This window comes from Heteronotia binoei, chromosome 1, assembly GCF_032191835.1.
Source record: "Heteronotia binoei isolate CCM8104 ecotype False Entrance Well chromosome 1, APGP_CSIRO_Hbin_v1, whole genome shotgun sequence".
NCBI classification, from domain to species: Eukaryota; Metazoa; Chordata; class Lepidosauria; order Squamata; family Gekkonidae; genus Heteronotia; species Heteronotia binoei.
In genome coordinates this window covers 256,444,772-256,470,119 of record NC_083223.1, presented here as the reverse complement: position 1 = coordinate 256,470,119, position 25,348 = coordinate 256,444,772, and the positions used below count along the sequence as shown (strand labels likewise).

General features: G+C 46.9%; 1 protein-coding gene across 1 annotated transcript in view; it reads right to left on the bottom strand.

Annotated features, from left to right (window-relative positions):
- The window catches only part of SEMA4A (semaphorin 4A), a 103,701-nt gene that overhangs the window by 30,207 nt on the left and 48,146 nt on the right, over nucleotides 1-25,348 (bottom strand). The window contains exons 3-5 of the mRNA XM_060253871.1: nucleotides 13,628-13,796; nucleotides 9,333-9,493; nucleotides 3,704-3,766 (exon numbers count right to left, since the gene is read on the bottom strand). Coding sequence (XP_060109854.1) covers nucleotides 3,704-3,766; nucleotides 9,333-9,493; nucleotides 13,628-13,724 — 321 coding nt within the window. The 5' untranslated portion in view covers nucleotides 13,725-13,796. The remainder of the gene's footprint in view (nucleotides 1-3,703; nucleotides 3,767-9,332; nucleotides 9,494-13,627; nucleotides 13,797-25,348) is intronic.

The window sequence follows — 25,348 nt, the reverse complement described above, 5'->3', positions numbered from 1 at the left end:
AGTGCAAATCTATGCCACACTAATACATAAACTTAAGTTTTTCCCAAACCCACTTTAATCCTTCACCATGCAAAGTTTGTAAAGGATTTAATGGATGCCTGCTAAATAACCTTGAGGGTGTCTTCACACCCCAAAGTGACTTCTTGCTTTCCAATTGTTCCAATCTACCACGGGCAGTCCCAGCCTCTGGGTTCATATCCAAAGGAAATGACTGTCTCTAACTCTGTCCCTCTGAGGAGCTTAAGGGGGTTAATTGTTGGGGCTGGCATTCTTCAGTGTTCTGTTTCTTCCCAAGTCTCTGAAAGTTAAAATTCTGCCACCTTAACAACATGTTATGAGGGAAATCTCTGATCTTCTGAGGTGTTTTTGTACCCTTTAAAAAGCATCCTCCAGAAAAGGAAGAAAGATGCTGCCAGAGTGTAGGCAAAAAAGAAGAGTTTAACCTTTCACTTCTGCTCTATTTACCAGACAAAGATCCCCCTCAAGCCGCTACTGGCTGCAGCAGTAGAGGGGAATAAGAAAGCTTTCTATGCCTAGTGTTTCCCTCTACCACCACCAGGTCTAAAAAACGATTCAAGGATTCTACTGGGAAAACGATAACTGGTGGGAGGGTTTAAATCTCCCTTCCCCCTCAGTGATGCGGCCCCAATCCAAATCCCTTCACAGCCACCCAGGTGTCAAGGAATCCAAGACTGAACCCCGTGGGTTCTCAAGGCTGATGTACACAAGTATCCAAACCTTTTTAAAAATTAGATAAAGTTTTATTTAATATCTTTCAAAACACGTTTAATCTATAAGCAACACAACATTCTAAAATCAAGCAGCAGGATAAACAAGAAAACCAGTGTTAGATGGCACCAACTTTAAATTAAAGAGTCAAAGGCTTCTGTGACTTCTATGTTGCTTTCGATGTATTATATAGCGAGTTCAGCTGGCTTGTGGTAAGCAAGAACTTTTACTGAACAGAACTGAACACAAACAGGCCACACCTAGGGTTGCCAAGTCCAATTCAAGAAATATCTGGGGACTTTGGGGGTGGAGCCAGGATACTTTGGGGGTGGAGCCAGGAGACATTAGGGGTGGAGCCAAGCTCATGCATGATTGTGCTACAAAGGGAGTTCTGGCCATCACATTTAAAAGAAACGGCACACCTTTTCAATTCCTTCCTTCCATAGGAAATAATGAAGGATAGGGGCACCTTCTTTTGGGGCTCATAGAACTGGAACCCCTGGTCCAATCTTTTTGAAACTTGGTGGGTATTTTGGGGAGAGGCACTAGATGCTATACTGAAAAGTTGGTGCCTCTACCCAAAACAACAGTCCCCCCCAGAACCCCAGATGAATTCTCCATGATTTTCTATGGGAATAAATCTCCATAGGGAATAATAGAGTTCCCAGCAGACATTTCCTTCCCCTCCCCCATGCTTTCTGACGACCCTGAAACGGGGGGAGGGTCTCCAAACCGGGGGATCCCCTGCCCCCACCAGGGGATTGGCAACCCTAGCCACACCACTCCTTATATACATTTAGCCTGAGTTAAAAACGCCCCCTTATGTGGGCCACAATCCATCCTATTGGTCTCTCTAGGATCCTTCATTTGCATTTCCTGAGAGAAATGCCTCACGTCCCAATTGGCTGGTTCCAAAATAACAGCCAATTGGAATGAAGGCATCAGGGTCCTGGAGAGCAATGAAGTACGTATACTTCAAGGTCAAGTAACAGACAGAACAAACCAGTAATCAAAACAACCAATATACAACACTATGGCAATGTACACTTATCATAGTCCTTTTGTCCATCAGAATCCAAGCTAGCCCCTTCTCTGGGCTCTTAGCTCAATTATAGTTTTTTGGCCAAGCAGCATCAAGGGATGATGATACCCAATCAGAACAGTTCTTGCTGGAGCTCTGTAAAAAATTACCTCCTGATCTTTACCCCCCTCCCCACCCCCTTGGGCCGCAGGTTCTCATGAGAAGCTAATTTCCACACTTCCAACTCTGGCCTTGAACATGATAAGGCCCATGTATGCAGAGAGACTCAATTGGCAACACTTGCAAGATGGTATAAGCCTGTTACTATTCACGTTAGCCCTTTAGAGGAATAAGGGGTCAATTGCCTCACACAGAGTTTCTCTGCTTTTCAAACATTAAAATCAGGGTTGCCAGCCTCCAGGTGGGGCCTGGAGACTTCCCACTTTTACGACTGATCAGTTGTCTTGGAGAAAATAACTACTTTGAAGTGTGGATTCTGTGGCCCTGTATCAGGCCAGGCTCCACCCCCCAAATCTCCCAAACCAGAGCTGGCAACTCTAGTTGCCAAGGGCCTGAAGAGGGGGGAAAAGCCTTTTCCCATTAGCAGAGGCTTATGGGTTTTATTTATTTATCAGGTGATGTTATTGACCTCCAGACCATTACAAGCTTCCACTGCCCTTTTCACACATTAAAAAGCTTCTGTTAAAGGGACAGGATGCTTTCCTCCAGGGCTGATGGCCTCCCAATTAAAAATGCCTCAGGAGAACCAAGCACACACTTCCCCTCCTAATGCCTCACTAAAGCCCAAGTAGGGAACGGAGGCACCTGGCCTCTCAAGCCTGTCAGTGTGTGTGAATAAAAACTGAGGGGCCAAAGAGACATCATGAAAAATGCATCTATCTCCTCCCCCACAGTGTCACTCATCAGCCCCACTCAAACATCAGCAGTCAGTGTTGTAAGAGCAAGGAAGCCATGTTTTTAAATCCCAGCAACTGGCAGCATCATGCTATTGGGGGAGGAGAGGTTACTCAATTCTTTACTTCCAGCTTCCCTCCCACAATGTCCTCTGGGTCCCCAGTATCATATGCAAAACCTTATGCTACTTATTTTAAGGTGTTTTCTTGCTCTCTTTCTGTCCACCCTAAGGTGTTCAAGGCAGTATCTCCTAGTTACAAATCGATCAATGTAACAGAACAAGCAAATCAGAAACCGCCATCTAACACAAGTCCCTCATCTAGGGCCTTGAGGTTGGGAAATTTCAGGGGGTTTTGAGAAGGGGGGTGGAGCTTGGGGAATCGGGCCGTTCTTCCATGAGAAACAGCTCAGAGTGAAGGACAGGCATCCATTCATCACATTCAAGGCCAGAAGAAAAAGCCTCAATAATTTAATTTAATTTTCCAATTTATACCCCGCCCTATCCCGCAAGAGGGCTCTGGGCGGCTTACAACATTAAAATATCTTAAAAAACATCAAACAAACTACATCGAACTGAATAATCACATAATTACAGAATTAACAGAGACCATGATCCTCATCATTGGCAACGTCATAAATCACATATAGGCTGGTAGTGTTCAGCATAACATAAACACCTAGATGGCAAAGGTGCTGGGGGAAACAATTTCAGGGAACACCTGCTGGATCAATTAAAAGCCTGGCGGAAGAGCTCCGTCTTGCAGTCCCTGCGAAACTTAGATAAGTCCCACAGCGCCCAGATCTCCAGTGGGAGCTCATTCCACCAGGTGGGGGCCCGGACCAAAAAGGCCCTGGCCCTTGTTGAAGCCAGTCGGGCGTCCTTAGAACCAGGGATCACAAGATGTTGTGCAGCTGACCACAGAACACAGGGGGGTTCATATGGGGAGAGGCGGTACATTTCAATTCATTTACATCATTTATTATACATCTTGGTGGTCCGCTACCTTTTTTTGCATGCACCTCTCCCCCTCGACATACCTCAAGGCTCTTCTGCTTAAAAACACATTCTTCCTTTTTCTCAGGTGTGGCCTTCCATGGTATCTATATTACAGAAAATGGAGAAGACAGGGATGTATTACACTTGTATCCCATCCTTCCCTCCAGTAAGCTCTAGGCAGGTTTTCCTCCCCACTTTAGAAGAGTTGGTTTTTGTACCCCGCTTTTCTCTACCGTAAGGAGTCTCCAAGTTGCTTGCAATCACCTTCCCTTCCTTTCCCCACTACAGGCACCTTGTGAGGGAGGTGGGCCTGGGAGAAATGTGATAGGCCCAAGGTCACCCAGCAGGCTTCATGTGGAGGAAAAGTGGGGAATCAAACCCACTCTTTAGCACTACACAACACTGGCTTTTCCCCACACTACCCTACAAGGTAGGCCAGGTTGATAGCATGGCTGGCTTAAGTACCAGTGAGCTGTCTGGAGGACAGGAGAGGAGAGAAAGGAAGAGGCTTGAACTTGAATCTTCCTGGTCCTACTCTGATACTCTAACCACTATAACAGGGGTGTCAAATTCATTTGTTATGAGGGATGGATCTGACCTAAATGAGACCTTGTCTGGCCAGGCTGGGCCATGTCGGACTGGGCCATGTATTTAAGATTAGGTAGCAGAGATATAAACTTTTTAAAGGACACAGACAAACATAACTAATTTTTTTAAAAAAGAAAACCTTAAAATAAAACATACTTAAAACATTAGTACTTGTTGGTCTTAAACGTGCTTTCTTTGTAATTTTCCCATAGGATCCTGAGAACTGGGCAAAGGAAGCTCTGGCTCTTTCCCTCCCTCCCAAAGGGACCAGGAGGGGGAGGAGCCTCAGCCAATGGAGAAAATAGAGGTTTTGCTCTGTAGCTCCTGTGCAATTGAGCAAGCCTTGCAAAGCAAGCTGAGATGCATAAAGCAGCAACAGAGAGGGAGAAGGAAGCAGACAAGTGCAAGTTGCTCGGGGACCTGAGAGGAGCCCTCCAGGGGCCTGCTTTGGCCCCCGGGCCACATGTTTGACACCACTGCATTATAACATATTGCCCCTCTCTTGGGGAAGGAGCACCATTTATTTATTTGCAGCTCAACAATCAGAAACCAAATGGCTTCTTTGAGGCAAAAAAAAATGTAATAAATGGTACTGTCATAAGCCATTGGGGTGCAGTGGTTAGAGTGCCAGGCTAGGATGTGGGAGAGCCAGATTCCAATCCCACTCTGCCTTGGAAGCTTGGTGGCTGACCATGGGCCAGTCTCACTCTCTGTCAGCCTCAACAGGAGAATGAGGTAGGCTACTTTGGAGTCCTCTCTGGGGGATAAGGCAGGGTATAAATAAAGGAAATAAAAATTCAGTAGAGCAATAGCATAAGACATCTATATTCAATATATGTTAGGTAACAACAGAAGTCCTAACCTGGGTGGCTCAAGCTAGCCCCAGCTCGTCAGATCACAAAAGCTGATTTGGGATGGGTGTCTTTGGATGGGAGACCACCAAGGAAGTCCAGGGCTGCTGTGCAGAGGCAGGCAATGGCAAAACACCCCTGAACGTCTTTTGACTTGAAAAACCTATGGGGTTGCCATAAGCTGGCTGCAACCTGACGGCATCTCCCACCACCAATGACAGAAAGCCACAGGAACAATACAGGAAGTATTTATTTATCCAGTCAGTAATTAAATTATGAAATTCACTGCCCATGAATGTATTCAAAACCACTATCATTCGTGGAGATTCAGGGAGAGCAGGTTCATCAATGGCTACTATGGTGACTCAAAAAGAACCTCCATATTAAGCGCCTGTAAACCTCTGAATATCAGTACTACAAGGCACCAGAAGGGAAGGCCTGGCGGGCCCTTGAGGATAGCTGGTTGGCCACTGTGCGAAACAGGATGCTGAATTAGACAAACCACAGATCTGATCCAGAAGAGTCCTTCTGGAAGCTAAAAAAGAGAAGAGTTGGTAAGGGTGAAACTGCTCAGGCCTAAGCAGGCCTCCCTTTTATATTTAGGAAGGGGATGTGAGCCAAGCCTGTTCCTCTTTGCCAGGCCTGGGCCCTGTTCACTGGTCTTCCCATAGCCTGTCTGCTTGGGGCAGCTGGGTCAGGCTTCAGCAAAAAGGAGCTGTTGGATGAAATACATCTTGTTCTTGGAGAGAGGGAGAAACATGGCATAAGTTGCTGCCTAGATGTCTGGGACCACCAAAATAATGGGAGAAGGTCATGAGGAGAAATGGCTTCAGGAACACACACAAAACCCTGACAAACAGAGACAGCCTCTCATGATGCACTACAATGTTCCATAACAAACTTTCTGGAACCTAGCCTGAAATTCTAAAATCTGCATTTCCAATGAGACCAGTTATTGGCTGCAGCTGAGGGATCTGGGGGGGGGGGGGGAGGGTTTGCAGGGATGCTCCTCCTGTATTGGTGGGGGACAGGTCTCCCACTATAGCAAGAGACCTCTTAGCTCATCAATTCTGGCACAAAACCAGAAGTAGCATGATCGCATTAGGGCGGCACTCTGTGATTTGCCCAAAATTCTATGGTTCAACCATAGAGTTCTGAGCACTTCCTAGAGTGTCGCCTCAACACAATGACTTCTGTTTTTGTATCAGAAATGACATTGCGCACCAGTAACCCATCCTGGTCCCCCCCCCGCCCAATTCCTCCCAGCTGCTGGCAACCCTCTGGTCATACCTGTAAAGTAGCAAGACTTCATACTTTAAACCCCCCTTAAAAGGCCTCACAAAGTCCATGGCTGGTGCAGTAAAAAAATATGCGGAAGACCAATCTGCTTGTACTTTTGTAAACTGTGAGCCAAACAGCATGGATTGTCAATGACTGGATCTTACATACGGTGACTCTAAAAAGCAGCTGAGGGGGGGCGGCAGATCAGAGCACTGGGGGGTTTCATTCTATTACCTCGTCCACTTTCTCAGTTGCAACTGCCTCTCTTCCCCAGCTGCAATTAGCCCTAATAAGGGAAGATCAACCCCCTATTTTTGCCTGGTTTTACCAGCCAGGATGAATTGCATAGGGGGTGAGAGGGACGGGTCAAGACAATGGTGGTGGGAGTGTGGATGTTGTCCCTGTTTGCTGCCACCCCACTCAATGTTGCTATTACTGGCGGGCAGGGCTTTTTTTGTAGCAGGAACTCTTTTGCATATTAGGCCACACCCCTCTGATGTAGCCAATCCTCCAAGAGCTTACAGGGCTCCTATTACAGGGCCTACTGCAAGCTCCAGAAGGATTGGCTATATCAGGGGTGTGTGGCCTAATATGCAAAGGAGTTGCTGCTACAAAAAAAAGCCCTGGTAGTGGGATATAGTGTCCTGGTGTGGAAGCACATTGAATTAACTGTCCCAGGGCCAAACTGCAGGCGATGCACAGGAAAAAAATGTGATTAGATCTCCAGAAAACTATTAGATTTAAGTCTGGTAGCACCTTAGAGCCCAACAAGATTTTGGCGGGGGGGGGGGGGGAGATATGCTTTTGAGAGTCGAAGTTCTCTTTGTCAGATACCCTTCATCAGAATTTCTCTCTTTCTCAAGTGCAGCAGTAGGAGGAAGTCAATAAATCAGTGGCAGTGGGCTGGGGAGTTTGAGTGTTCAACCCTTTCCTCTGTGCTGTTCTGATTTCTATCATCTTCCCTCCTCAATTTATATCTTGCATCCATGCCCCAGGTGGATTGACTACATCAAGGGTGTGTGGCCTAATATGCAAAGGAGTTCCTGCTACAAAAAAAAAATTTTTTTCACCTCATGAAGCAAATGGCAGTTTTAGAGGGCGGGGTACTTCTTCATTTCGACATTCTGTTTTTATTTCTGCGCTCTTAGTGAAAGGGAATGAGACAAATCCATGCAGGGCAGGTCAACCAATGAATGTTAACCATGGTGGCTAAAAGGGAAACCTCCACATGCAGAGGCAGTCTGCTTCTCAAGGCCAGTTTGCTGGGGGACATCAAAAGCAGGGAGGCTTCCCCCACTCTGCCCTACTTGTAGACCTTTCTAGGGGCATCCAGTTAGCCACTAAGGAGCCCCATGGCGCAGAGTGGTAAAGCTGCAGTACTGCAGTCCAAGCTCTGCTCACGACCTGTTTGAGTCTGGCAGAAGCTGGGTTGAGGTAGCCGGCTCAAGGTTGACTCAGCCTTTCATCCATCCAACGTTGGTAAAATGAGTACCCCCGTTTGCTGGGGGGGGCGGGGAGTGTAGCTGACTGGGGAAGGCAATGGCAAACCACCCCATAAAAAGTCTGCTGTGAAAACATCGTGATGCGACGTCATGCCAGAGTCAGAAACGACTGGTGCTTGCGCCTTTACCTTTAGTTAGCCACTATGAGAAACAGAAAGGATGACTCTTTTATCTGATCCAGCAGAGCTTTTCTTATGTAGTTTTCTTTTTTTCTTTAGAATTATAGGACTCGCTTCCTAAGCACAGTTCGTGCTTCAGTTAACATCCAGGCAAGATCACTCTAGCCCTTTGTTCAGAGATCTTCACAGGCTACCAGACTGTTTTCTAGGCACACCTCAAAGTGCTGGTGGAGGACATGGAAGTCTCTAAGGCTGCAGTATTGGAAGGACTCTCATTCCTCCCAGAAACCCACCCATCAGGGGAGATCAGCAGCAGCACAGGCTAATCTCTCATATCCTGCCTTAGGAAGTCAGGCAGGCACCTGCCAGACAGAGGTGGGGTCTTTTCTGTGGCTGAGCCCCCTGGGGAACCCCCTGCCAGATGTTCACCTGGAGCTGTCCCTGTCCTTTTTTAGATGCTGAGCTTTTAGCGGCAAAAGTTTCTCTGCATTTGTGTGGCTGGTCGTTCTGTGTTCCCAGTAGTGCAGTTTTTATGAGATTCTTCTACTTTTGGTTTTTCAGTTTTCTTTTAATTTTGTACTGCTTTTGCTTTTACATTTATGTCCTGACCAGCAGGGTATTCCCCTTTTGCCCATGCTTAGGTTGCCCCCATAGCTCTTTGTGCCAGCTGTTTTGCATACTGGCTGGAAATCCAAGAGGGTAGGAGCCCCACCAAACCTCTTCAGGGAAGCTGTTCCAGAACCATGGGACAGCCACTGAAAAAACTGGATTGTGGCAGAACATGCCTTAAATAAAAGAGGCCACAACAACAACAAGATGATATTGGATTTATACTGCGCCCTACACTCTGAATCTCAGAGTCTCAGAGTGGCTCGCAATCTCTTTTACCTCCCCCCCCACCACACAACAGACACCCTGTGAAGTGGGTGGGGCAGAGCAAGCTCTCACAGAAGCTACCCTTTCAAGGACAACCTCTGCCAGAGCTATGGCTGACCCAAGGCCATTCCAGCAGCTGCAAGTGAAGGAGTGGGGAATCAAACCCGGTTCTCCCAGATAAGAGTCCACACACTTAACCACTACACCAAACTTGCTCTCTGAAGGCAGAATGTTGAACCAAATGGACTTTTTGGTCCAGCTAACCAACAGTTCTTATGTTTCTAAAGCAGACCTTTGTGGAAAGAGCAGAGGTGCACAGCAGAAGATGAGGAGAGGGGTGGTGCTCCAAGTACGTCCCCTTGCACTGGTCGTGAAATGCTTTAAATCCCGTGATCCCAGACCTTTCCCCTAGCACCCTCCTCTATCTCTGCTGTGCCCAGCTATTCTACTCACCAAACCCTTCAGCCTGATGGAGGAAGGATCGCTGATGTTGAGGGCAAGGATGGTGTCTCTGGCTCCCACAAAAAGGGTCTCTCTGTCTTCACTCAGGAGGAACGTGTCGAAGTTCAGAACCTCGTCCTGGCTGAAAGTGGGGCGGATCCGATTTGCATCCCCTGAATTGTTGGGAAAGACATAAGCAATGCTGTATAAATAACGATTTGCATCCCCTAAATTGTTGGGAAAGACATAAGCAATGCTGTATAAATAACAAATAGGTTCAATGTTCCGGTAGTAGCATTTGGGCAAGGGTGTGACTGGCCACTGCTGAAACGGGGGACCAATGGATTTTTGGCCTGATCCAGCAGAGCTGATATTCACTTCAAGCACTCAACTCACAGCCCGTCACCATTCTGACCCTACCCTACAGCGTTATCTTAAGCAGAGTCACACCCTTCTAGGCCCGCGCAAGTCAAAGGTTACGACTCTGCTTAGGCTGGGGCTGCTAATGAGGAAACCAGGCTTGGGGCAGGGAGGCGGAGAGACAAAAATGGAAGTGAACCTCTTCTGATCCTCTGGGCAGGAAACGAACACACGGAGGATGAAGAGAAAATTAGATCATGGCCAAAAATTCTTAAATGGCCTAATCGCCCAGCCCAGGGAAGGAAATGCAGCTTGATTAAAATGCAGGCTTTCAGGCTTGACAGCCGTTTTTAAAGGGACGTATCCTGGATAAGATCCATCTCCTATAATTAACACGCTGCCTCCTGCGATCAGGGGAAACATTTGAGAAGCCAGCCTAAATGTCCTTTCATCTTTCCACCTCTGAATGAAAATGTGTATGTGTGTAGATTAGATTAGATAGATAGACAGACAGACAGAAGATGAGAAAGAGAGAGAGAAAGAATGATAGACTGACAGACAGACAGACACTTCTGAATTGGGGAGATGTTTTATTTAAGAACATAAGACCGTAAAAGAAGCCATGTTGGATCAGGCCAATGGCCCATCCAGTCCAACACTCTGTGTCACACAGTGGCCAAAAAACCCACGTGCAGCTCAAAAAATCAACTCATGCAGAAACTCCTCTGTGCTCAGGGGTTTTCTGAACAAAAGCCGTAAGTTGAGATAGCTAAATGGAACCTCCACGTTAAGAGGCAGTATACCTCTGAATACCAGACCCTGGGGAAGAACAGCAGGGGAGGATTGTTTGAATTCATGCCCCTTTCGTGGAATTTCTGAAGGCAGAATGCTGAACCAGATGGGCCTTTTTGATCCAGCTGAGCAACAATTCTTGTGTTTCTAAAGCAGAAAATGACTGCGCAGAAAGACCTGGGAGAAAAGAATCAATAGGCAGCTGAACTGCTTGGAGAGGTGGCAGCTGGTGTTTGTTGTCTGTATGTCAGCAGATGCTGGAATAATTACTGCCGGAAGATACCGCTTTTACTGTGCCGATTCTATTTTGGGTCAACAGGAAAATTGCAGCTCCCCCCAGCCAGCCACCCCACAAAAGCTTGGTTTTGCCTGTTGTGGTTCAGTAGTTGCAGTGCTAGACTCAAGACCTCTGCAGCGTGGCAACGGAAAGGACAGTAGATGGAGGGGAAATGGAAGATGTGTCTCACTTACCATGAATCTTTCTTTTTGGTGTTCCGGTCTCAGCTTCTGATAAGCTCCTGCCTACACGGGGGAGCTTCGCAGAAGTTGAGACTGTCCCACCCTGGACCACTGGAGAACTAGGTCTCTGCATACAAGCATACTGAGCTACAGGCCTCAGCCATAAACTCATGGTGGGAGTCTTTGGCCAGCCATTCTTTCTCAGTCTTATTCCTCCGTCATCAGCAATCCAAGACATTTACCATTGGCCTACTTTACGAAGTTCAAGTTTCAGACAGCTTCAAGAGGGGATTGCATAAACATATGGAGCAGAGGTCCATCAGTGGCTATTAGCCACAGGGTATAGATGGAACTCTCTGTCTGGGGCAGCAATGCTCTGTATTCTTGGTGCATTGGGGGGGGGGGGCAACAGAGGGAGGGCTTCTAGTGGCCTAGCCCCACTGGTGGACCTCCTGATGGCACTTGGTTTCTTTGGCTGCTGTGTGACACAGAGTGTTGGACTGGATGGGCCATTGGCGTGATCCAACATGGCTTCTCTTATGCTCTTATGAGGTTGTTGTGAATTGCCCAGCTTCCATTCAGCTAAGTAGCTCAACCGCTAATATGTCAAGTGTCAAATCAGACAGGCCCTGGTTTGAATCCTGCTTTTGGTGTCAACCTCCCATCCTCCCCACACCTCCATCTAAAATAGAGGGATAATAAAGCAAATCTACTTTACAAAGATTACACAGCTAATGCATGTGAAGTGTGCTTGAAAGTTACATAAACACAAAATATTCTTTTTGCTAACCGCAGGGTTGATTTCTTGCAATCAGGAAAGGGAAGGCTTTCCAGGTTTTGATTATTTTTTTAAAATGCTGGCTCTCCACTCCACTCTCATCCCGCCCCCCCCCCAAAGAAAAGAGCCTCAGCAGGCAGAACCTGAGAGGGGAGGGACAGTGGCTCAGTGGTAGAGCATCTGCTTGGGAAGCAGAAGGTCCCAGGTTCAATCCCTGGCATCTCCAAAAAAGGGTCCAGGCAAATAGGTGTGAAAAACCTCAGCTTGAGAACCTGGAGAGTCGCTGCCAGTCTGAGAAGACAATACTGACTTTGATGGACCAAAGGTCTGATTCAGTATAAGGCAGCTTCATATGTTCAGGGATGGAGCTTTGAAAATCCCGTCTTATTAAAGTGGTGCCACAATAGACCTGGCAAAATCAGGCAAGTATTATTAGCTGTTTACCCCAGTGCCATATGGAATAGACACCCTACAAAAATGAGGCCCCCTGCCCTGAGGAGTTTACAATACCAACTTCATCATTAAGTTGGAGGCAACAGAGGGTGCAGAAGTGGTTGAAGGATATGGTACGGGGGTTATTTCCATTCAAAGCAGGATTCATGCCAATGCTTCACAGGAATGGCAAGTTTTGCTCAAAAATGAGGTTGGAGAAAGAGAGGCAGAAGGATCTTAAGAGAGCATTGCAAGCATAAGGTGCAAAGAGGGGTAGGTGAGGAAAGGGCAGAGTCTGGGCCTCCTATTGCTGACCTGACAAAACACAGTTGTACTGGTTCCATGCTGGGTCGGAGGAGCTGTGGTTCAGTGGCAGAGCCTCTGCATAGCACGCAGAAGGTCCCAGGTTCAATCTTTGGCATCTCCAGTTAAAAGGACCAGGTAGGAGATGATGTGGAAGACCTCGGCCTGAGACCCTGGAGAGCTGCTGCCAGTCTGAGTACACAATACTGATCTTTACAGACCAAAGGTTGGATTCAGCAGAAGGCAGCTTTATGTCTTTCATGAGATTCAGCTATCTGTGGGTGCAAGATCCTGGGACTTTACTTGTATCTCACTCTCCCCAGCAGTCCCTTCTGACTCTACCAGGGTTGCAGTACTCACACAGATATATACATACATTTTGGGAGAGGGATGGAGAGACAGCACCAAGGAATGGGAAGGGAGCAAAATTACCTTTTCCCTGCTTCTTCTGTAAGTGCAGGTCTGCTGGGGATGGGGTGGGGGCACAAAGATGTGGGCAATTTCAACACCTTTCCCTTCTTCAAAGCAGCCCTCTGACCCACATGGCTATTAGCCTGCATGGGTTCCACAAACTCTGGATTCCACTTTCCTGCAGTCAGAAGGGACTGCTGGAGTGAATGGAAAGGAGGAGAATCCAAGACTCTCAGCTCCTTCCACTGATGGATTGTGCTATCTTTCAGCAAATATGTCAGCAGGGGTGTCTAAAGGTGCATGTGGACCAATGCTCTCTTTAAGCCGTGGAGTCTTGTGAGTAAAAATTCTACTTTGGGAGCTACTGGCATTAAAGATTTGAGCAATTTGGCTACTGCATACATTAGTTTGCTCTGGGGCCATCATTCCTGAGCTAAGACAAAAATTTGTGAGCTGGAAGCTAAAAAACTGTGAGCTAGCTCACACTAACTCAGCTTAGAGGGGACCTATGCTCCCCTGGATAACCACTGCGCTTCTGGTTGCATGCTCCAGAATGGAACAATTTCCAACCTATCTGTGTGGCCACGGGGAACACAAATTTGAAGTTCTTAGGATGCCTGCGTTCTTCAGCCAGTACCAATTTCTGCCCCAGCAGAAGGACCATCAAGGATACTAATAGCTCATTCTGTATCTTGCCCTCCTGAACCTGTATGAGATTACTGGCCGTGCCTCCCTGTTTGCCACAGACTCCATCCCTTTTTGGGTTACTTACCGCTCCGGATGGTCACCCTTGGCATCAGATCTGCGGCCAGGAGAGCAGCGAATACAAGGAAGAACCCCAAAAGACAGGAAGACTGGCCAGGTTTCATGGTTGGTAGTTGGTGGACGGCAGCTGGGAACTCGGAGGAAGACTGAGGGGCCCGTGGGTGCTAACTTGGTAGCTGTAAAAGAAAAGGGGAGGAAGGCACAGAAGGGGAAGTTGTCTGTTAAGATAAAAGCATGCTTTGCAACACTGCACTGTCTGGGACAGAAGCAGGATCTGAAGATGTGCCAGGCAAATAAGCGAGTACTAGGGTTTCAGGGTTGCCAGCGCTAACTGCTGTGGTTTCTCTAACAAAACAGGAAGGAACAAGAGAGCTGAAAGCAAAACTTCTAATCTATGGGTTGGGGCCCTCCAGAGAGCTGGGTGCGTGGGTACACACAGGAGACATCTGCTGGGGGAGGGGGGGGAAGTGCACAGTTGGTGCAAAGCAAAGACTGACTCCAGTGTCTCTACCTTATTTTGTTGATTGAAGACAGAGAGGCCGTGGCCCAGAGATAGAGCACTCACCTTAGAAACAGAGAGTTGGAAGGGACCTCAAAGGTTCATCTAATCCAGGGGTGGCCAAACTTGCTTAACATAAGAGCCACATAGAATAAATGTCAAATGTTTGAGATCCGCAAGACATGAATGTCAGAAGTTTGAAAGCAGGTGGGAAGGAAGGAAGGAAAATAGATGAGGGGGAGGTAGAAAGAAAGCAACTTTTAGCTTTAAATGCCTTCTCCAAGCCACTGGCTGGCTTGGCTTGGATAAGTGAGTTAAAGAGACTAATGCCTTCTCCAAGGCAGTGGGGGCTTCAAGAGTCACACAAAATGTATGAAAGAGCCACAGTTTGGCCACCCCTGATCTAGTCCAACACCCCTGCACAATGCCTTGCATGCAGAAGGTTCCAGGCTCAAATCCTGATGACTCTACTTGAAGGATCTTAGGAAGGAGGTGATGGGAAAGACCATTCTCTGCCTCTGACCCAAAACTAGAGGGATAAGACAGAATTTTATAAAAAGTACAAAGCGGGCAGATCAAGATGAATTTATTTCTGAACATAGTTGATCTTCAGTAGAACAGCTAGATTTGAATCCAGTAGCACCTTAGAGAACAATAGGATTTTAGGGCATGAGCTTTTGAGAGTTAAAGCTCTGACAAAGGGACCTTTGACTCTTTTCTCCAAAGTGTTACTGTTGTTCTAATCTAGTTGTTCTTATATTTTCACATTGTAATAGCATCGGAGCCCTTGGTCTGCATGCACATCCGAGGTTCAATCCCGCCCACCCTCACTGGAAAGATTTCTGCTAGCAGAGCTGGAAAAGATTCCCCCGCCATGAGAAAAGATGGTTTCCCACAAAGCCAGAGAAGCAGAGACGGATTAACAATTAGGCCAAGAAGGCACTGGCCTATGGGTCTCCATACTTTTAGGGGCCCCAGGCTGGCTATCCCCACCCCACCCCCACCCCGGTTTTCCCCCTTTCTTGCAGCCCTCCCAGCCTGCACACACAGTCAGCAACTGAGCCGACTTGCCCGGTGTGGCGGCTGCTGGCATTGTTGCCAAGTTTGCCTCTCTCTGGCTTTCCCCCGCAGCTTTGTCAAAGGGGCTTTGGAGAAGGTGCCTGCAGGCTGCAGTGGGGGCCATGAGCAGCGGAGTAGGTGCTTCAACTCTGAGATAATTTGCAAGGGGGCCCCCAAGATTTTGACTGCCTAGGGGCCTCCATAGGGTTTAATCCGGCACTGCAGAGAAGTATGCAACCATGTGACACTACAAGGGTGAGTGCTGTCATGTCATGTCGAAACATCAGTTAAAGCTTATTGGTGTCCACTTTCAGAACAGGGCAATGGAACGTATTATCTAATAAGAAATAAAGGGGAGAAAAGAGAACTAGTTGCCATTGAAAGCATTTGGGAGCTGCACAAGAAAACAGATTTGAAAGCAAGGTCCACATTTTGTTTGCAAAGTGAAAGGAAACAAAGGCTGTCAGATTGATATTTAGTTACAACCCTTTTGTCACCATCCTGCCTAATAAAAACCCCTAACCTCTCTTCAATGTTCACAACATTTTGCACTACCTTCTCTTAACTGTAATCCCTACAACAGCCCCGTAAGGTAGTCCAGTAGGCTGAAAGAGGAAATGGGGAATGCTAGTCAGTGCTAGTCAGTGACAGCTGAGTTTACATCTTGTTGTAAATACCCTCAGTACAAGGGTATTTAAGGTCTGGGCTTTCCCCCAGAGGCACAAGTGGGACTGTGGGCACTTGGCCAGTTGGCATCTCTTTATCAAAGGATCAGAGCTTAGAACTGAGGAAAAGAAGAGGAGGAGATGGGATTTATACTCCGCCCCTTGCTAGCCAAAGAAGTCTCAGAGTCACTTACAAATCTCCTTTCCCAGTTTGGTGTAGTGGTTAAGTGTGCAGACTCTTATCTGGGAGAACCAGGTTTGATTCCCCACTCCTCCACTTGCACCTGCTGAAATGGCCTTGGGTCAGCCATAGCTCTTGTAGAGCTGTCCTTGAAAGGGCAGCTGCTGTGAGAGCTCTCTCACCCCACCTACCTCACAGAGCGTCTGTTGAAGGGTGGAAGGTAAAGGAGATTGTGACCGCTCTGAGACTCCGAGATTCAGAGTATAGAACAGGATATAAATCCAGTATCTTCTTCTTTATCCCTTCCCCTCCCCACAACAGACAACCTGTGAGGTAGATGGGGTTGAGAGTGCTCTCACAGAACTGCTCTTGAGCAGAACAGCCTTGAGAGAACTTGTGATTGACTCAAGGTCACATCAGAAGGTGCATGTGGAGGAGTGGGGAATCAAACCCAGTTGTTCTCCCAGATGAAAGTCCGCGCACTTAACCACTACACCAAACTGACTGTAGCTAGCGGGGAGAGAGAAGATCTGCTTGGAAATCAGAAGGCTCCCCTTCCAAGCTTTCAGGCTCTGGGTCCCCCCACCCCTTGGAGAGAAAAGTGGAATACAAATACACTAAACAAACAAGAGAGGCTTGTGTGAGACCACCTGAGTCTGGGATCTCTCAAATGACAAGTCCAAGTCACCACACTGCACCAGAAACAACAGATATGGGCCTCTAAGAACAAGGTTTTGAACCCCGATAAAGGGTTATGTAATCACACACACATAAATGCAATGTTACCACTTTGCCATCGCAACTGAAGTCAAGCAACTGTTTTTCCAAGTATGGAAAGTAACAAGGCAAAACTTGTGTTCTATTATAGAAGCATGAGCAGACAAAAAGGAGGTTATTAACACACACACACACACACAAACCATGCAGAGTTCCTCGCTCAAACTATCAGCCTCCCCTTGGTTGTTTTCTACTTTCAAAAAAATAATAACTGAGAAACTGCTCAAACATCCTCTGAGCATCAACTAGTTAGATCCTTTGATTCATGTCTGGGACCAGGCGGGCATTAATCCCCAGCTATTTTCTTCTGAACACTCCCCAGATAGTCTGGCTTTGGCTGAAATGCATGTCTTCAGGCAGCCAAAGTCTGACACGCAAACCATTCCTTTATCTGATTTAGTTCCCCACCTGGAAGACCCAGTGGTAATTCCAGAGGGGTTGTGGTGGTTGTTTTTTTTATTAATCGTGCAGTGCATACGTCGCCAAGATCCAGAGCAATCCTTTATGCGCCTCAACTCATACTGACACCACAGCGTTCAGACCAACCTGCCTGACAGCTCCGCTTTGGCATCTGCTGCATTCATTAAAATCCCACTCGAATTAGGTTAATGACAGACACGTGAGATATGCAGATCATTAAGAAGCCCTGCAGCTGGTAATATGCATTCCCCCCACCCCCAAAAAAGTGGCTGCTAACCCCACACTCCTCCTGCCTGAAGATCTGACACTAACATTACCAGATTGTTTGGGGCTTTTCCCAGTGTGTTCAAGATACTACTAGTATGGCCTCAACTCGACTTGGTGTTTGGAGAATTAGGGCTGAATGATACATTCACGTAGGAGATCTGTGACTGGATCTCCCAACAGAATGTTAAAAATTCATTATTTTATACTCCTGCCGTTCTCTCCAGAGGGGTCCCTGAAGTGGCTTGCAACATTCTCCCCATTTTATTATCACAACAACCCCGATAAGTAGACTAGGCTAAGAATGTGTGACTGGCCGAAGTTCAGTCACCTTCCATGGCAGAACAGGAATTCGAACAAGCATCTCCTAGGCCTTCTTATGACACCCCAACCATTATACCACACTGGCTCATAAACCGAAGCTGCTGTGGTGCCCAATTCGGGGCAGGGCCAGTCAGTCTGACTTCAATACCGGGAAAGTTGGTAGAAAGCATTATCAAGGACAGAATGAGTAGGCACAGTGATGAACACGAGTTATTGAGGAAGACTCAGCATGGGTTCTGTAAGGGAAGATCTTGCCTCACTAACCTGTTGCATTTCTTTGAGGGGGTGAACAAACATGTGGACAAAGGAGACCCGATAGATGTTGTTTACCTTGACTTCCAGAAAGCTTTTGATAAAGTTCCTCATCAAAGGCTCCTTAGAAAGCTCGAGAGTCATGGAGTAAAAGGACAGGTCCTCTTGTGGATCAAAAACTGGCTGATTAATAGGAAGCAGAGAGTGAGTATAAATGGGCAGTCTTCACAGTGGAGGACGGTAAGCAGTGGGGTGCCGCAGGGCTCGGTACTGGGTCCCATGCTCTTTAACTTGTTCATAAATGATTTAGAGTTGGGAGTGAGCAGTGAAGTGGCCAAGTTTGCGGATGACACTAAATTGTTCAGGGTGGTGAGAACCAGAGAGGATTGTGAGGCACTCCAAAGGGATCTGTTGAGGCTGGGTGAGTGGGCGTCAACGTGGCAGATGAGGTTCAATGTGGCCATGTGCAAAGTAATGCACATTGGGGCCAAGAATCCCAGCTACAAATACAAGTTGATGGGGCGTGAACTGGCAGAGACTGACCAAGAGAGAGATCTTGGGGTCGTGGTAGATAACTCACTGAAAATGTCAAGACAGTGTGCGATTGCAATAAAAAAGGCCAACGCCATGCTGGGAATTATTAAGAAGGGAATTGATAACAAATCAGCCAGTATCATAATGCCCCTGTATAAATATATGATGGTGTGGTCTCATTTGGAGTACTGTGTGCAGTTCTGGTCGCCTCACCTCAAAAAGGATATTATAGCATTGGAGAAAGTGCAGAAAAGGGCAACTAGAATGATTAAAGGGTTGGAACACTTTCCCTATGAAGAAAGGTTGAAATGCTTGGGGCTCTTTAGCTTGGAGAAACGGCGCCTGTGGGGTGACATGATAGAGGTTTACAAGATAATGCATGGGATGGAGAAAGTAGAGAAAGAAGTACTTTTCTCCCTTTCTCACAATACAAGAACTCATGGGCATTCGATGAAATTGCTGAGCAGACAGGTTAAAACGGATAAAAGGGTGATTAACATGTGGAATTCACTGCCACAGGAGGTGGTTGCGGCTACAAGCATAGCCAGCTTCAAGAGGGGATTGGATAAAAATATGGAGCAGAGGTCCATCAGTGGCTATTAGCCACAGTGTGTGTGTGTGTGTATAATTTTTTTTTGGCCACTGTGTGACACAGAGTGTTGGACTGGATGGGCCATTGGCCTGATCCAACATGGCTTCTCTTATGTAGGGCTAAAGAGGGAGGAACTGTAACCATTTCCCTCACCACCATTTTCCTGGTAGAAATCACCACCCACACAGCTGACTAGCCTCAATTGGGAAACATACCTATATCCCATTTTAAAAAAAATTCTCTATCAGTTTGTGAGGGAGAAGGGAAAGCAATTAGGAAAACGATACCGGTGGAGGAGAAAAAGGTTAAATCCCACCCAACATGGTCTCAATTTAACCCCCTTCTTCACTGGTTACTTTTAAACCTTTTTAAAAAACTGGGAGATCCAGTTATTCATCTTCCATTTAATACATAGTTCAACCCTGTGGGTTGGAATCTAGGGGGAAACTCCTCAGAGCACTTACTGAGGGATGAAAGAGGATTTCAGGAGAGCCGCACTATAAAACTTATAACTGTTCTATACTGGTTTAACTGCCACAGCTCCCCCCACCAAGAATCCTGGAAACTGTAGTTTGATAGATGTTTCTTAAGGGGATGTGTTCAAGGCCTCCTAACCATTACGACAAGACCTCCTAACCATTACAAGCACCAGTTGTTTCCGACTCTGGGGTGACGCTGCTTTCACAGCATTTTCACAGCAGACTTTTTTACGGGGTTGTTTGCCATTGCCTTCCCCAGTCATCTACACTTTCCCCCTAGCAAGCTGGGTACTCATTTTACCGACCTCGGAAGGATGAAAGACTGAGTCAACCTGGAGCCAGCTACCCGAACCCACCTCCCGCTGGGATTGAACTCAGGTTGTGAGCAGGGAGCTCAGACTGCAGTACTGCAGCTTTACCACTCTGCACCAAGGGACACTACACTACGGATCCCAAATCCTCTGGGGAGAAAGGATGATCAATACCCAATTAACTTGTGACATTTTTTGAACACTGCACTGAAGAACACACTGAAAAGCTCATTGTGACTATAACAAAGAAAGAACGTATATGCATTTTAAAAGATCCACATTATCTCAAAAGCAATATTGTTTAAAAACTGGTTCTCTCAGACTCATTCTACGCTTATTTTAACTCATGTTAATATCTCACTATTATGAATAATTCTGCAAGGAAAAAAAAAGGGTGGGGTGGAAATCACAGAGGCAAATGATGCAAATGCAGACAGGGCAAACTAGCATTTCCCCTCAAGTTGGTGATACCTTTTCAGCCTGGCCCTTGACGCACCGAACCAGCTGTCTATCCCTCCTCTGGGTATGATCAGCATCGGAAGCCGCCAAGTGATGAGCGGCTGACAGGCGAACGTTGGGGTGATAAGGCCCAGCCAAAGGCGAGTCATCCCATTTCCTGGCATTGCTGGAGTGAGCCAGCAAAGGATCAGCTGGTGTCTGTGTGTGGAGTGCAGGCACTCTTATGAATTGGAAGCAGGCAGCGGGGAAGCCAAGAGTTGTGCAGGGAGACGATGACAGAAAACCTGCTTTGTGGTTAGCATCGAGAGCGGATATAGGTCCGAGTATCCAGCTGCCAAGTGCGAAGATGAGAGGCAAACATCTACAAATGTACAAAGCAGCAGCTCTTGCCCATTTCCCTGGATATGGGTCAAAGTTCCAGATTCCTAAGAGGCAGTCTTCATTCAGATGAACATATGAAGATGTCTCAGTCAGCAATCTTACTCTTGTCTGCTGAGAGATCTTGCAGGGTTCCAGCCTGAGAAAAGATTTTCCCAACACCTTAAAACACTGCAAAGTCCTCAGGTTTGTTGGCAGCCAAGACAAGGACTTTGCATGCTTCCTGGGGAGCACAGGTGGAAGGATGCTGTTGCTCGTGGACTTCCTAGAGGCAGCTAGTTGGATGCTGCATGAACAACAGAATGAGGGATTTGACAGTCTTTTGGTCTGATCCAGCGTGGCTCTTCTCGTGGCTCATAATTATGCATCAGATGTGTGATGGAAGTTTCGTGCATGCTGGCCCCTTTCTGCTCACAAGGGTGCCGCACAAGGGGAAACACTTTCAGTTTTCCCTCATGCACTATTTTTGCATCTTCCAGACACCTGTGGAGCTGCTATTAGCCCCACTGTGAAATCACACAACTTATGCAGCTATACATAATTTTCTGCAAATAACACTCAAAACAAAACAGTGGCTCTATGGGGTATACTGAGACTGTAAAAATGGCACCAAGGGGAGGCTGAAGCCCATTCTCCCATAATGTCACAAGTGGTAAAGTGCCAGCCTAAAATTCCTACAGCACATAAGAACATAAGAGAAGCCACGTTGGAACAGGCCAATGACCCATCCAGTCCAACACTCTGTGTCACATGTGGCCAAATACCAGGTGAACATAAGAGAAGCCATGTTGGATCAGGCCAATGGCCCATCCAGTCCAACACTCTGTGTCACACAGTGGCCAAAAAAAAAATTATACACACACACACACAGTGGCTAATAGCCACTGATGGACCTCTGCTCCATATTTTTATCTAAACCCCTCTTGAAGCTGTCTATGCTTGTAGCTGCCACCACCTCCTGTGGCAGTGAATTCCACATGTTAATCACCCTTTGGGTGAAGAAGTACTTCCTTGTATCTGTTTTAATCTGACAGCTCAGCAATTTCATCAAATGCCCACGAGTTCTTGTACTGTGAGAAAGGGAGAAAAGTACTTCTTCCTCTACTTTCTCCATCCCATGCATTATCTTGTAAACCTCTATCATGTCACCCCGCAGTCGACGTTTCTCCAAGCTAAAGAGCCCCAAGCATTTTAACCTTTCTTCGTAGGGTAAGTGTTCCAACCCTTTAATCATTCTAGTTGTCCTTTTCTGGACTTTTTCCAATGCTATAATATCCTTTTTGAGGTGCGGTGACCAGAATTGCACACAGTATTCCAAATGAGACCGCACCATCGATTTATACAGGGGCATTATGATACTGGCTGATTTGTTTTCAATCCCCTTCCTAATAATTCCCAGCATGGCGTTGGCCTGGTGCCATCAGGAGGTCCACCAGCAGGGCCAGAACTCCAGAAGCCCTCCTCCCACTCTTGCCCCCAAAGTACCAAGAACACAGAGCATCACTGCCCCAGACAAAGTGTTCTCTGTATACCTTTTGGCAAATAACCACTGATGGATCTCTGCTCCATATGTTTATCCAACCCCTCTTGAAGCTGCCTATGCTTATAGCCGTCACCATCTGATACAAGGTCCTCATGCTGTCCACTAACAAATACCAGGACTTGCAATATGTAGGAAAAATACTAAGATTTGTTAAATTAAGATGCTGGGGACCAGTGATGTGGGTTTTCCAGGGAAGATTTCAAATTCAGAGTTAAGTAAAGTATCAGGCTATTTAAATAATGTTAGAAAAGTTTAAATAATGTTAACAAAAGAAGGTAAATAGACCAAGTACAACCACTAGAGTTTGACCTTACATCACATCCCAAATTTAGCCCGTCCAGCATGACTGATTTGTGGTGCAACAGCCCTGACAATTACAGATAAAGACGATATTATCATATGCAGGGCAGGGCATTTTCCACAAAAGTATAACATGGGGAACATTTTCCACAAAATGTTCTGCAAAACTTTTTCGCCCAACAGAACTGCCAGAGACTAAACCCAGAAAACCTTGAACACATGCATCCTGGCACACTTTCCACAACCCCTTCAAATACAGGAAACTACCATCTATTTGGTCAAACCTGCTGTCCGCTTTGCCCCGGCACAAACCGCTCCTGGTCAACAGTGGGAAGAATGGGATTGAACCTGGGGATGTTCAGGATGCAAAGAACCTTTACTACCACATAAACATGGGGCTCTGCCATCTGGGTCTGAGAAAGGACAGGCCTGCCATGCTCTTCTAGGTGACCCCGAGCAGTCAGCATCCGGCTCCTCACAGCGAGAATCAGATCAGCCAACCGAGACGAAGCAAGGAAAACACCTGCCATATGTTGTGGCTGCCAAGCTACGCAGTGAGATACCAACACAGAAGTGAAGGCCGGTAAACAATCTGGGAGGTTTTCAAGAAAACCAAGACCGGGGCTTTTTTTGTAGCAGGAACTCCTTTGCATGTTAGGTCAACACCCCTGATGTAGCCAATCCTCCAAGAGCTTATAGGGCTCTTAGTGCAGGACTTACTGTAAGCCCCAGGAGGACTGGCTACATCAGGGATGTGTGGCCTCATATGAAAAGGAGTTCCTGCTACAAAAAAAGCCCCAAGACAAATCATCTGCCTCAAGATGTCTGTCTTCCAACGTATCTTGGGGAACCCCAGAATAGATATGTGAGTATTACGTGCCCTCAAGTCACTTCCCACTCATGGCAACTCTATGAAATAACGATCTCCAATACATTCTATAATTGATAGCTTTGCTCCGGTCTTGTAAACTGAAAACATATTGAAACTGAAAATAAGACTGTGGAGATATACACAGTTGGGTCATCCAGGGAAGAGGGAACGCTTTGGCTACCAGGTGACCCACACAAAGAGGTTCTCAGCCACCGGCTCTTCTGAAATCTGCACTTCTTGGGAAAATCCAAAGTGACCCCAGCAGCCATCTCTCAGCCGTGCAGCTCCAGTTTTCCCTCTTTAAGAATCATCTTGGATTTAGCAGTCTGGACAGGACTGGTGCCTCTCCAGAAGTCAGTGAGGCCGGGCCAGATGCCCCCCCCCCCCCACAAGCCAATGAAGAGCACTTCATCCCAAGTTGTGGATGATCCAAGAGGATCCTCCTATATCTCCCAAGTCAAGGGAGGATTCTTTGCTACTGAGGACCCCTTGCAAAGGTACCCCAAAATTCTGGAGCCCACACAATAGCAGGATCAAGGCGACAAGACAGGGAAGGGTGTGTGGGTCAGTGTGTAATAAAAATGTCAGTTGTTCAGCTGACATAAGTTCTAATGCATTTGTGTTTTAGCTTAAGATGCTTAACTGATGGTGGAGATGGAAAGAGCCATTAATTTGCAGCTGACTATGGTAACCCGGTAGGGTTTTCAGGGCAAGAGGAACAGTGGTTTGCCATTGCCTGCCTCAGTGTAGTGATTCTGGATTTTCTTGGTGGTCTCCCATCCAAGCACTAACCTAAGCTGACACTGCTCAGTTTCCGAGATCTGACAACCTGGCTAGCCTGAACCATCCAGGTTAGGGATAAATTTACCTACCCAATTATTTTCCTCAGTGACTTTTTAACAGATAACAGCCACTGAGGGCACATTTCAAAGGTGGAGACCAGGATCAGGGGTGGGGGTGGGAAGCTATCTCATTTATTCCCCTCATGCCATTTTCCTGCTGAAAATCACCACACCTGAACTTTGACAAGGATGGTGAGGGGTCTGGAGACTAAGCCCTATGAAGAAAGGTTGAAGGAGTTGGGCATGTTTAGCCTGGAGAGGAGGCTGCTGAGAGGTGATATGATCACCATCTTCAAGTACTTGAAGCGCTGTCCTATAGTATAGAGGATGGTGTGGAGTTGTTTGCCCCAGAAGGTAGGAGCAGAAATTAAATTAAATTAAATCATAAGAGTTTCCAGCTCAACATTAGGAAGAACTTAGAGCGGTTCCTCAGTGGAACAGGCTTCCTCCGCAGGTGGTGGGCTCTCCTTCCTTTGAGGTTTTTAAACAGAGGCTAGATGGCCGTCTGACAGCAATGAGGCTCCTATGAATTTAGGGGGAAATATTTGTTGTGAGTTTCCTGCATTGTGCAGGGGGTCGGACTAGATGACCTTGGAGGTCCCTTCCAACTCTACGATTCTTTCATCCATACCAGGGAAACTGTATGGTGTTTGTCCTTTCTCTCATTTTCCTTAAAAGAAGCTGAGAGGGTAGCAGCAGGGTTTTTTTGTGGGAAAACAGCATGAGGAGAAAGAGTTAAATAACCCCATTCCTCCCCACAGGGCTCTCTCCCTTTTAATGTAGATCCCTCCCCCCGCCACTCCGCAACGTGCCTGTATTCTGCCAAATAACAAAGAGATGGGAAGGATAATTATGGAACCACACCTCATGTGGATTTCCACCTTTGATGCGATCCAGCTGATCGTCCCAGAATGGGTCAGTCTAGATGTCTCTAAGGTTTAAGACAGCCCATATTTTCCCCACTCAACCCACCCCAAG